The 13,706-nt window shown below is 48.6% G+C and overlaps 1 protein-coding gene across 1 annotated transcript in view; it reads right to left on the bottom strand.

Annotated features, from left to right (window-relative positions):
* Positions 1-13,706, bottom strand: part of DSCAML1 (DS cell adhesion molecule like 1) — a 343,174-nt gene that overhangs the window by 33,981 nt on the left and 295,487 nt on the right. Inside the window, exons 13-16 of the mRNA XM_077112788.1 lie at positions 13,069-13,165; positions 12,305-12,433; positions 4,722-4,889; positions 2,781-2,851 (exon numbers count right to left, since the gene is read on the bottom strand). Of these exons, the coding sequence (XP_076968903.1) occupies positions 2,781-2,851; positions 4,722-4,889; positions 12,305-12,433; positions 13,069-13,165 (465 nt within the window). The remainder of the gene's footprint in view (positions 1-2,780; positions 2,852-4,721; positions 4,890-12,304; positions 12,434-13,068; positions 13,166-13,706) is intronic.

Here is a 13,706-nt window from a genome sequence, read left to right as displayed (position 1 = left end):
GTTCTCACGCATGATAGCACGTCCACACACTCACCCACAGAACTCAGTGCACCATTCACACCAGACCAGCTAACGCACACACCCAGCCAACGCTACAGCAAAGCGGCATCCTCCTCCACGCACCACCCATGATGGGGCCTGCCTGGCCAGAAATGGAGAGAGAGCTCCTACCCCCGTGCACAGGAAAACTGCTTGAATCAGGGTTTTAAACATAATGAAGTTAATTCAAAAACCCATCTTTGCTTGTACTAAAAAATAGTGGAAAAAACCAATACAAGTTAGTAAAGCACCCCAATGTTTATTTTTTTTAATTCAGTGGGTGTCTTAAATGAATTGCATTTTTAAGCTCACTCTTAACTCCATAAAATGGAGTTTTTAATTTAACAGAATTGTTTTGAACCCACTAAATAGGTGTGTGTGTGTTTAATTGACTTGAATTTTTGTTAATGTCTGAAGATGTTTCCCTCCGCACTTGGGCAGTTTGCTAGTTTGTCAGTGGACAGATTTCTGCTCTGGGTCTCGTATCTGCACACATCTGCCCACACAGTCACAGACACAAACAGACACTATTCTAGACACAGATGTATCTTCAAGGTCCTGAGACCCCTGTCCTTACACTGATGCACGCCCTCACATCACATGAACACACAATCATACTGACACACACTTTGAGACACTTTGTTGTACAATGACAAACATGTCTATAGACCCAGGGCTCTCTATACATGATAAACGCTTGCACACACCACACAACTTTTGCTGTCATCTGCAGATGCTGACAGAGGCCTTGGACAGGCACCTGGGAATGCCCAGATGCACGCAACATATATAGTCACATATTTATACCAATCTTGAATGTTCCTCTCTCTTTCTCCTCCTCTGTCTCTATCCCTGCTCCCCAAAACAGATGCACTCGGGATTTAAATCAATCTTAACAATATTTCTCTGAAGCATTAAGAAATCAATAGGGCTGATTGCAAATTTATGTCATAAAGCAGAGGTGATCCATCTCACAGAAAGAGTCTTAAAATGAAGTGACTTATCTTTCAAGTGAATCTTTATTTTTCATTAATCGGTTTCTTGGTGTTAAAAAAAAATCCCCTGAGAAGTCAGCCCAAAATTTATTGACTGGCTGGTTCATTCTGAAGTTCTAACTTTCTAATCAATTTTATTTTTCATGATGAGACTTTGGAGAAATAAATTTCATTCTAAATTTTTATCGACCAGATGTTGGGGCTTTGTAGCCAATCGTCTCACTGTTTTACATATCTATTCAACCCCCCAATCCCCCTCCCACCCCACCTCCCCGGGTCCCTGGGACCATTCCTAGGAATTAGTGCTGAGCCAGGACACAGACAAGCCTTGGGGATTGGACTCTGGGCTTCACCTCCAGGTTAGGAGGAAAGTCCTGGGACCCAGCTCTGATCCTGGAACGGACCTGTGGCTCCAGGCAGCCACTAGATGGGTTGCGCCCCCGGAAGGACCAGCTGTCCAGCCTCTGCCCACTTTGCTCCTGGTCATTTCTCGAGGAAGCACCAGGCTCAGTGGGTGTGAATGGGAGTGTGTGTGTATGCAAATTTTCCACAGCAAATATCGCCAGGTCCTTCTGAATCTCTCCCAGTCTCAAACTGACCTTTTTAAAGAGCCCAGAAGGAGGAATAAAGCAGTTGGGCCTTTCCTATCTGGGACGAAGGTCAGAAAACGACTTTGGACATTTGACCCCAAATGAAGATGGGAAGGAATGTCCTAAACCTGACTGTTCAGGTGGGGAAAGTTCCAAGGAGAACATGGATGGCCCTAGCAAGTCCTCTCTTCCAGGACTCTACAGTGGGCTGTGACGGGAAGACTGCGGCTGGAACTCCAGGATAAGTCCATTTAAATCCTGCACTTGCCACTATTCAAATAACCACGGGTAAGTCCCCCCAAATCTCTGCACCTGTGGGGGATAAAAATACCTCCTCTGGCCAACCCATATGAGTAGTGAGAGGTCGGGTACATTGGGGTGAGAGAAAGTACCTGGAGGCCAGACAGTGCCGTGTGCCTGGGACTTAGCAGTGGGATCGGTCCTACGTGTAGGAAGGAATAGGGCGGAAGGGCCTCAGGCACCAGATACCCACTTCTTGGTCCTGTTCAAGAGTATTCTGATGTTTCCCTGCCCAGCTGTGGAATCTCCTCTAAGATTTCCGTAATTGTCAGAGTTTTCGGACACCTCCTCTGAAAACTCTGCCCCTTAGGAATGGCTACAGCATGTTCTGGGCTATTTCTCTGTTACCCCCTCATCCTTGTTCCCCATTCCGATTTTACAGGGGAAACTAAGACCTGCAGAGATCCAGGCTCCTGTCCAAGTCTTGCTGAGAGATAACAGGATCGCAGCCCCCTAGCTCCCTGCTCCAGTTCCAGGCAAGGACCAGAGTTGAGAGCTTCCCTACTCTTGGCCCCTCCCTGCCACACACCCCACCCCTCCACAAGCATCCTGGAACTCTGCACGCCATCAAATCCAATTTCTGACCCATCACCACAGGTGAGATTGGAGGATAATCGAATATGGTGGAAAGTTCCATCTGCCCTCCTTGGCACTGCAAAATTTTCCCACCACAAGAGCTTGGGTGGTGAGGCAGTGGGGACTAGGATGGGGGGGCTGCCCTTTATCCTCTTCTCCTTCCATCCCTCAGACCTCACTGGGGTTGGCAGCAAACAGGCATGGATGCTATAAGAAATCAGAGAGTGGCAAGCCTGCGGGAGGCCTCATTCTCAGGGGAGGTAACTTAGATGCCACTTACCTTCCAGGTCACCTGGATGCTCTGGGAGGTCACTGGCTGCAAGGTGACATCCATGGGGGGGCCATCAGGAGCTGGGGGGATGGAGCAACAGTACAAGTCAACTCTCAGAAGAGGAAAGAGTCCTATATTCTCACTCCCATCCTCCTGGGCTGGAGGACTGTTGGGGGGAAAAGAGAACCTCATAAACAGAGAAGAACTAAGAATCTTAGTTTGTGTTCCCTAAAATGATCAGAGGTTTATATTTCCTCTTCATTCTCTATAGTTTTCTGAAAGTATTGCAAAAAAAAAAAAAAAAAAGAAAGAAAGAAAAAGAAAAGACAAGATATACATCCAGAAGGCCTAGGAAACATTGTGAAAAAGTTTGACGACACTAAGCACAGTTGTGCTGGCTTGACACTATCGTGTACCCCAGAAAAACCATGTTCTTTTAACCCTAATTCAATCCTGTGGGGGGAGACCTGTTGTTTGGATGGGACTTTTGAATAGGCGGTTTCCATGGAAATGTGATCCTGCCCATTCAAGGTGGGTCTTAATTATCTTACTGGAGTCCTTTAAAGATGGGGGCACTTGGAGAAAGGTCAGGCGCAGGCATTTGGAGATGCAGAAAGGAATGCCTCAGGAGACTCCAGAAGCTGAGAGAGCTGTTTGAAACCAGAAGCTGGGAGAGGACAGCAGATGGCACCATGTGCCTCCCCATGTGATAGGGGAATCCCTGCACATGCTCCGCCTTTTTGAGTGAAAGTATCCTCTTGTCAGTGCCTTAATTTGGACATTTTCATGGCCTTGGAATTGTAAATTTGTAACCTAATAAATCCCTTGGTATAAGCAAATCCATTTCTACATGTGTTCTGGCAGCTTTAGCAAACTGACACAGCAGGCAAGTGGATGGAGCACCAGGAACTCTTGTATGGTAATGATGGGAGAGAGTTGGCACAACTTTGGAAAATATATATACATTTTTTGCTAAAGGTGAAAATACGCCTATCCAATGACGGCTCTTCTACACCAGCTTCTATCCCCTGGAGAAACTCTTGAGCCTGGGCACTAGCACCTGAGCTTGAAAAGGTTCACGGCAATATTTTTCTAATAGCCCTGACTGGTAAACAATCCAAATGCCCATCTACAGTAAAACAGACAAATAGACTATGGTACACTCAAAAAGGAGAATACTATACAGCACTGAAAATGCACCAGCTCTACCACTCCAAGGTGAATGAAGCTCACAAAAATAACACTGATCAAAACAAGCAGGACCCAAGAGAAGATATGAAGTATGATTTCATGAATACAATCCACTGGGAAACAGGCAAAACTAAATGATATGGTTAATGTCCATATACATATGTGGTGATAAAAAAGAGAAAAGCAAGAAAGTATCACACAAATTGGAATATTGGCTACTTCAGGGGAGAGCTGGGATTATATTGGGAAGGGCCATATGGAGGATTTCTAGCTTCTGGAAATTGATAACAGATACTGGTTTTCATCATTTTCACTTTATTTGTTGGACGGCACATATGTTATATGAGCTTTTTCTGTATTATGTTATATTTCACAATACGAAATAAAAGAAAATGCAGCAAAAGAAATCTTGTTTCAACTTTCAGGAAAACATTGTGACAAAGATAATAGAAAATTACATAGGTGTCTAGTCTTCATTTGCAAACCTAGTACCTCTGTCCTTTCCAGACAGGCTGAGGCTGGAGGAGTGGGCAGAACCACGGACAGCTCCTCAAAACCCAGCATCTACAATCCCACCTGGAAGAGTCGCACCTAGCACAGTCTCCAGGGACGCAGAGGCAGACACAAACAAATACCTTGGGATCTCTCTCCTCCCCGCTCTTCTTACTGCAGACCCATGGCCAGTGGGGGGGTTGGCGTGTGCCCTAGATGCCCTGATCCCCAAAGCCATGGGCAGGGGAGGCAGGGCCTGATGCTCACCAGCCTCCTCGGTGCTGACGGTGAGCTCCTTGCTTGGCTCACTGCGGCCAATCTTGTTGAAGGAATACATGCGGATGCTGTACACGGATGCCGGGTGCAAGTCCACTATATTGGCCTGGTTGATGGTGGGGGAGATATTGCGAGTGGACTGCTTGAAGTCCCACGAATCTGGAGAGAGGACACTCATTTCAAACCACAGCCAGGCAAACTCCAAGATCCCTCCCCAGCCCCATCAGCACATCCTAATCTCAACTGTGATGCCCAGAAGGGTACAGCTCACACCACCTGCAAAGAGAGGGTACAGCCTTAACAACAGAGGGAACAAGAGGCCTGTTCCATGAAGCACAAATTTTGAGACCAAGGGATGCCTGGGCACAGTGAAGTGCAAATGTACTCAGTGAAAAGATAGGAAGCCCGATTCTCTTAAACCTCAGACAGGTGTCGGATAGGATGTTTCCCAAGGTCCCTTCCAAGATCACCATTTGCCCTTCTTCCTGGTCTCTCATCTTATCAAGGGTCTGTGGTGGTCACTTTGAAATACTTCATCAACCCAAGGGTCTCTGTGCAAAGGGGGAGCCAAGATTCCTTCTCTTTATCCTCTCTGTGTATCTTCTGTTTCTCACGTTCTTTGTAACTTGTAAGGTTGTGACTTTGAGCATTGCATGTTGGAAGGCAGGGGGCAGACCAAGTGTCAGAGTCTCCAGCCCAAACCCCATCCTTTCCTTCACCAGCAGAAGAAAGGTCTCTGGGTCTGGGGGGAGAGGCATCCCATTCCAAGGTAAATGGCTAGCAAAATTGTAGAACATGGTAAAAAAAAAAAAAAAAAAAACTCAGGTAAATGGTACTTGGGGTTGTTGTGACAGTAAACACCCTGCATTTCCAGCAGAATCCAATCATTCATTCAATACATTTTTGTTGTGCATCTACAAGGGGATTCTAAAGAGAAATCGGAAGGGGTTGTAGTTATAGCAATGCTTCAGCAAGAGCCTTCCAAACCTAGAATGCATAATGAGCTTCCTTCATTGGCACTTTGCTTTGAAAATAAAAAAAGGCAAAGCACAAGAAAACAAGCAATAATAGGACTTAAAAATATTTTCAGGGCATATCCTGATGTCACGATCTGGTCTAATTTCTGCACTTTCTAAATTTATAGAAAAGTTTTCTGAAAAACTCTTAGGAGAAAAGATTAAATTGTACTGACTACAGTTCACTTCCTCAATCAAGAAAGGAGGTTAACACATTCTAGAAAGATTTTTAAGAAGACTTTTTCTTTTCAAAATTAATGATTGATTAATCAGGATTGTCTCACCAGAAGATACTATCCCATTACCCTCTAAATTCCAGTTAATTGAGATCTTGATATTTTTCAAAACACCACTTTTGGCCATGGGTGCCCAGGCTTGGCATCTGTGAAGGGCATCGGCCCAGCTCCCCATCTGCAGCTTCACAATTTGATTCTGTGGGTTCATGAGCCAAAGCAAAAGAATGAAAATAATACTCACTAGCACGTTATTTTCTCCTAGTCTTTTAAGACCCCAGCCACCCGGAGAGTCACTCTGTGGCTTAAGCTAGCACTGCAAATAGCTAGGTTAAGCTAGTACTGCAAATACACAGGCTCCTACTTGCTGTGGGGCCTTCCCTGGTTTTGGACTGAATGGGCTAGCAACACAGAGGCAGGTGGTACCCTGGGAGCTGGTGCCAGCTCAGAAATAATATTTGAGTTAGCCAGGTTTATAGGAATGGGAGAATGATGAGGAGTCAGTGCATTCATTTTAGATGAGTGCAGGCTGAAGGAGGAGACCCAATAAATGTGATGTATCTGAAAAGAGAGGGGGTTAAGGAAGACAGGCACTAATATTTACCAGCATCAGCACATGCCACTTGCTGGGCTGGACGATTTAAACATTAGCCCATTTACTTCTCATACACTCCTATGACATCGGTGTCATATCTCCATGATACAGTTAACCTCCATGTCACTAAATCCAATTTCTTACTTGACCTCAACCACTGGACCTCTCCTTTCTTCTTGAAACACTCTTTCCTTATCTTCCCTGAGAAAATACGCTCTGTTTTTAATCTTACCTCTTGAGCCAATTTTTTCCTGTCTCTTTTGCAGGGGTATCCTTCTCTACCCATCCATTAATATTTAGAGGTCTTCAAGGCTCCATCCACATGTTTTTTCCCCACTCACAGCTTCTATTTCCATCTATGTCCATATAACTCACAGATTTATATCCCGCCTAGACTTCTCCTTCTCCATTATAGCCAAATACTTACTTGACATCTCCTCTTGGATGTTTCAAAGGCACTTGAACTCAACATGTCCAAGATGGAATTCCTGAGTACATACCCCATAAACTCATCACCTTTCTGGGTTCCCTATGTTGAGGGAACAGTACTGTCATGTGTCAGGTTTTACCAGAAACTTTAGGTGTTGTTCTTGACCCTTTCATCAAGTCCTGTAGATTTTATGTCCTGTGCATCTCTTGAATCTCTTCCCTTCTCTCCATCTCTATTCCTCTCCTAAGCCAAGCCACTGCAATCCCTCACCGCGACAACAGAAATAAACTCTTCACTGGCCTCCCAATAGCCACTGTGTGCCCCCCTAATCCATTCTCCACGCTGTAGCCACCATTCATTTTCCAAATATGACCAACCAACTCTAAAAAGCCAAGCATTTTTTGCGGTACCGACAGTGATCTTTCCAGAACACAAATCTGATCATACCATCCCCTTGCATAAAACCCTTGTGTAGTTTTTCCTTGTTCTTAGTATAAAGACAAAATTTCTTCACATGACCCGGGTCCTGCAGCATCTGGCTCATGCTTACCTTTCCAGACTTATCATTCACCACTCTTCTCTGAACTCCTAACAGTGTTTACAGCCTGCTGCTCATTACAAAGCATCTCCTGTCAAGGGTTCTGTGTTTCAGAGGCATCCACCCAAGGAGATGCTAAGTTCCCTGAAGGCAGGAGCCATGTCTAAGACTTCTCCTCCACTTAGCACGTGTTGGGCACCGGAAATCCATTGCTGGTTTGAGATTTAGTGCCACATTTTTTTTTCCTTAGCTTTGGACTTGCAGTTCCCTTGTGTTCTATAGTCACAATAATCTTTTGCTTTCCCTTTCCCTTCCCCACTCAGCCGCCAATCACAGAAAAGGAGGGGGAACAGGGATGTCTCAGAGAGTGGCCTCCCTTTCCCCTCCTGCTTTTGCCAATAGTTTTCAGGTGGATGTGACCTTGTGTTTCCAAATCATCTTTGATGTTGGCACAAAAGAACTCTCTCCCTACAACCCTTCCAGGCTAATGCATCAGAGTCAAATCTGGAGGCCTTTATTTAACTGATTTCCCAAACTTGACCACTGCCATCTCCCTGACCCTGAAGAGCTGAAGTCAGGGGCCCTATTTTCTCCCCTTTCTTTCCATTTCAGCTCTCTTAGTGTACTGAGCTGGCTTTGGTGAACACTGTCTCTTTTAATATTCCCTTTCATATGAGCTTGGCCTACCCAGATTAACATATTTCATTAAGGGCCCTCTCTCCCTTTCTTCATCAAAGGGTTTATGATGCAAAATCTTCTTCTTAAAAAATAAGGAGGCGGCTGGGGAGATGTCAGTGCTTCTACTCTGTGGACTCCTTGCTGAGAGGGGACCCGGAGCCGGTTTTTTCAGGAGGCACACTCACTATGGAGGGGGAGCAGCTTGGACAAAAGCCACATCTGGAGCATTTAGCTGCCTGTGCTCGGGAAGCAAATCCATTCTGCATCTTTGATTTTTTCCTTGCATCACAGCTCTGAGCCCCCTAAGGCAAATCTCTCACAACACGGAGAAGAGGGTCTCTTGGTCATCACGACAGCTCATGGCAGCATGGCACAGCCCACCAGGTGGCTCAGATCCTGGTGTCCCCACACCTGTTCACCCCACGAGGACCTGGGCCTGGAGGACCATATTCAAGGATCCACTATCCTCCCTCCCTGTTTTGGGAACACAGGCAAAATTTGATGTCTGCATGTTTAAATCTGCACGGCTTCATTTGAAAGATTTGTGTGGACGGTGCCATTTATCATTCAGTATTCATGTATTATTACTTGGCTGCCTGGGGCCAGGAGAAGTCAGCATGAGCGGGATGGCTTAGAAAGGGCAGACTTGGTAATTTCCCTTGGAAAATTAACATGATGAGCATCATGGCAGAAAACCTGGCAAAGGCACAGTTGGAGCACAGAATGAGGGCAGGCGCAAGGCGGTCTGCACGAGGTCTGGGGCAGGAGGAACGGGAGAAAGGGGAGGGGAGCAGGGGCACAGCCTGGGGACCTGTGAAAAGTTATCCGGCACGAGGCACGTCCACAAATTTATCACACACACTCAACCCTCACAAACACCCTGAGCACGAGGGTTTATTGTCTCCAGGGTGTAGATAAAGAGATGCCCAAAGCGTGAAGTAGCTTGCTGGAGACCACACAGCTCTGACAGTTGGCCAGCCCAAGTCTTGTGCTTCAAGAGTGATTCTCGGGCCACAATCCCCAGGGCCAGGGGCAGGCCGACCACACACACCACATTACACACAGGTGCACACCCCTCCCTCTCTGGGAGTCATCCCCCGGTTCCCTTGAATGTCCCTTTTCGGGTCTCATGTAACACAGTTTGTGGTAGATTGCACTCGATTGGATAGTGCTTTGTAAAGGTTGTGAGAGAGCGCATATGTGTGTGCGTGTGTTTGTGCTCACTCTGTCTGCACCATGAGCTCCAAAGGCAACGTTCTGTCTCCTGTTTTTTGTTCTTTCCCTACCACATGGCTGGTGCATGATTCTGCAAAAAGCAAATTGGCACTCAGTTCATGCTGCAGACTGACAGACACATACATTTCAGCCTGCAAGTCCCAGGGGGCTCTAATTGTCACACAAAGTATTTGAGTTAGAGAGGGGGAAGGAAGTTACATTTAGCAAAGGCTTACTGTAGCCCTGTGCTAGATGTTTTATCTTTAAATCCTTACAACAATCCTATGAGGTTGGCATCACCAGTCCCCGCAGACGGGGAAGCTATGCTGTACTCTTGGCCTCCAAGGGCACTGAGGAACTACTGCCCAACTCCAGCGATAGCTCACTGTAGTTCTCATGGGAGCAAGGGCTTGGAGAAGCCACCTGGGGCGAGGGAGGAAGTTGGGGAACTCTTTTTCCTTAACAGCCCTGTTTGTACCAGATGCGCATTGTGATGGGCTGGTCTGGAGCTGTCCCACTCAAAGGCAGGGGAAGGGGCCAGCTGGCCTCTTAGTGCTCTTGACCCTGAGATCTATTTTTTCAAACGTGCAAAGCCCTTGTTGAAGGGACAGTCTGAGGTTGAGCCCCCACCACTCCCTCTCCCTCTTGCCCACCCTTCCTGGTGGTGGGATACGGCAGCTCCTCATCCTGGGGAGCCAGCGGGGGGTGGAGAAAGATGTGCGCATGGTCTCAAAATAGCATCTTCCCTGCCCGCCTCTCCATTGGGATCAGAGTTGCTCTCCAAATGTGTGATGTTCTCAGCTTTGGCTTGCTTAGCAGGGCCCCAGGAAAGGTTTCTACACGTTCCAGAGTGGTCAGGAGGGGGCAGTGGGCAACAGCATGGGGGAGGCTGTTACAAGGAGCAGTGGGGAAGGGGTGCAGTGAGTGCCCAGGCGCCCATCACCCACCAGCCATATGAGGTAGTGGAGCGTGCACTGCCATACAGGGCTGTCGGTGCAGGGAAGGGACCTGTCCTTTCCTGTTTGACTCCTGGGTAGTGGTGCCCAGCCCCAGGAAGTCCCGAGATATGAGATGGACTTTGTCATCTCTGTGCCCCTTTGTCTCCACTGGATCTTGCTGCTCCACCACCTCTCCCAGGCTGCAGGGTTGTAACAGCCTCCCTGCTCATCTCCTGGATACTGGTTTCTTCCACACTCACCCGCTCACCCATCCTGTACGAGGATGCCAGAAAGATCTTTCTAAAGATCTTTCTAAAGATTTTGCTCAAATCACTCTCTGGGAGCCGAAGCAGTGTTAGCGGCTCTCAATTACCTTCCTCAATAAAGTAAATACTCAGCCTGGAGACCTCCCTCCCAAGCCTGCCCCAAAGCACTATTTTAGCCTTATTCTCCACCAATCATATTTACGAATGACTATGCCAGATGGCTCGCCATACCTGGAGGGCACTAAGCCTTGGCTTGCACTGTGCCCTTCCCCTTTTCCTGAGATCTTGGCCTTTCAATACCCAAGACCCAGCTTAATGTAGCATCCCAAAGGGTCAGAAAGATGCCTCTCCTGACCACCCCTGGGCAGCAGCCCCTCCTGGCTCTGCGGGCCCCCCTCCTGCACTGAGCTTGAACTCTTGGATGGCTCCAACTGCAACTTGACCTTCTTCCCCAACTAGATTGCAAGCTTCAGAGGCTCTGCTTTGTAGAAATCTGAGTCAAAGATGACCAACCCTGTGCCATGTGTGGCAGTGATTCTCAAGAGGTGAGTGATCCTCAGAGATTTGCTTTACTGTGTCTCACATCAATTTACTCAACAAGCATTTGCTGAGCATCTACCATGTGGCCAGGCCCCATGCCCACCACACAGGGCAGAGGCCATGGTCAGTGTAGAAGGCAGCTAGCCACCGGTCCATAGCCATGTGCTGTGCAAAGTGGAAGAGGAGGGGCCTGGGAGGGTTCAGCAGGAAGCAAGACCATACATCCAAGTTGAGACCCAAAGGATGAGTCAATCCTGGCTGGAGAGGATTGGGTTTTCCAGCCTATTTTTGTGTCTTATTGTAAAATTATTTTGAAAAGTGAATACAGGCTTATGGCATCAATTTCAAAGGGTTGTAAAGGGTCCAGAGCGAGAAGTACATTTTTCCTTCACTCTTGCCTTGAAGCCACCCGGTCCCATCCCAAGGGAACCCTCGATGCCCTTTCTGCATGTCCCTTCCAGAAATACTTAATGCAGAAACAAATATGAACACCTGTGGGTCTATTTTGGCTTGGTCCATTCTCCAGGCCTCCTGTCTCTTCTGAGGGCTCCTTTTTGGGGGCCCTATTCCTGCCAGTGGGATCCTACCACCATTTCCCCGGAAATCCACAGGGGTTCATTGTGTAGGGCAGCCTCAAAAGAGTGAGCTAGGATGCTAGAGTAGGGTCTGCAAAGGCTTATAGGAGGAAGAAACACAGATTGAAGTCTTTCCAGGGAGTCCCATCTCCCAAAAACCCATTCTTGTGAAGGACCAGCTCTCCCCAATGATCCCCATCACCCCACACCCACAGTGCTCAGATGGTCAAACTCATGATGTCTCCAGCCCAATGCTGAGCCCCTGAGCTCAGGACTTTTAATATTTTAAAAATCAGATCACCTTTTTTGGATCTTGGTCCAGGGACAGTCTTGGAAAGAAGGGGTTGGCACTCTTTTTTCATCAACTGTTAGCCCCTCCTTTTGTCCCCTGGGCCCTCAGCCCTGCCAGGGAGTCCCTCCCTTTGGAAGTCATAGGCACTGTGTGCTGGCAGGTGCTAGCATGCCTGCCTTAGATGACATCCCTGGCAGGTTACTGGTGCAGAAAGGGGCCGTGGCAGGCAGAGCCGTGTCCTCTTTATCTAGTACTTACCTGATTTGTTCTTGTATTCAATATCAAAGCCCGTGATGATGCTGTTTCCGTCAAATCTCTGAGTCCAGCGCAGGTTCATACTCCGGGCTTTCACTTCCCGGATCTCTAGCTCAGGGGGGTCGGGGGGCTCTGAGGGGCGGCAGGGAAGGGAGCAGAAGTGAGGGTGGCAGCAAAGAGCTTGGCCTCCTGCTTAACCCTAGAGAGAACTAGGGTTCTGCTGGACCCCTCGGGGTCACCTGCGTTCTGACCAAGGACGCTGGAACCCTGGAGGTTGGGCCCAGTGGGTGGGGGAGACCCAGCAGCAGGGCTCAGAGGCAAAGCAGGGACAAGTTTAGGCTCTTGTGTGCTTCGTCTTTGGCCGGGGAGAGGGCAGGCCCTTTCTTAGGGGCTCCCCAGAGCTGATGACCTTCTTTTACCTCCATGCAGAGCTCCCAACTTATTACTAGCTTTACTTTCCCTTCTCATACCTCCCTCAGGAGTCTGGGCCCACAAACCCAATCCCCCCACTTCTGGGACTAACAATGGGCTCTGGGGGCTGCAGCTATTGCAAACCTTTGCTGTCTGAAGTGTGCCTGGAGTGCCCTTATGTCCCCACCTTGGGCAGGACTGAGCTGAGGGAAGCTCTTCCCCAGAAGCCCATTTCCTGGTATCCTGCACATGGGGTGGGTGACGTCCCCTGCTCTTTGAGGCAGAGTTCGCTGTGTGCTCCTGGATCTCTGGGGGAAGCAGGTTGGGAAAGGGGGAGGTGGCGGCAGCCAGGGTACCTTGCACAGTGAGTTGGATTAAGCCACGGTCCTCCCCGTACGAGTTGATGGCATGGCAGCTGAAGAACACGGAGTCCCCACGGTCAGCGGGCTTGAGCTGGGAGAGGAGCAGCAGGGGCAGGAGGATGCAAAGAGGGAGGAAATGGGGAGAGGCTTTTAGAGCTGTTCAGCGAGAGTGCCCACTCCAGGGGGTACCAGGCAGGCCATCTTGTTCTGGGAGGGGCACCCCCAGGTGCTTTGTCAAGGGTTCCTCATCTCAGAGGGTTGTGAGACAGAATGTGGAGGGACCATGCGGGGAGGGGCTAAGGGTCCAGGAGGGAGGGAGGGAGGGAGGAGCTGAGGGGTTTCAAAAGAGGAGGAGGGGCTGAGGGGTCCCAGGAGAATGGGAGGAGCTGAGGCATTCCCAAAGCCAGAATGGGGAGGGGGTCTACACCTTTAATGGCTGTGGGGTTGTCAGAGAGGAGATAAAGTGGGGCTCTACAGTAGAGATTCCTGGATGGCGAAAGGAAACAGGTGGGAAAGGGCGGATACTCTTTGGGGTGCGGGAGGGACTCCCAGACTCCCCGTTAGCCTCCACTGGATACAGATGCCATGGTTGAGGGCCTCCCACTCTCTGAGAGTCGGGGTCCACCCGGGAC

This window comes from Tamandua tetradactyla, chromosome 8 (genome assembly GCF_023851605.1).
Source record: "Tamandua tetradactyla isolate mTamTet1 chromosome 8, mTamTet1.pri, whole genome shotgun sequence".
Taxonomy (NCBI): Eukaryota; Metazoa; Chordata; class Mammalia; order Pilosa; family Myrmecophagidae; genus Tamandua; species Tamandua tetradactyla.
The sequence above is the reverse complement of the archived record's forward strand: the minus strand, read 5'-3'. Positions and strand labels throughout refer to the sequence as shown.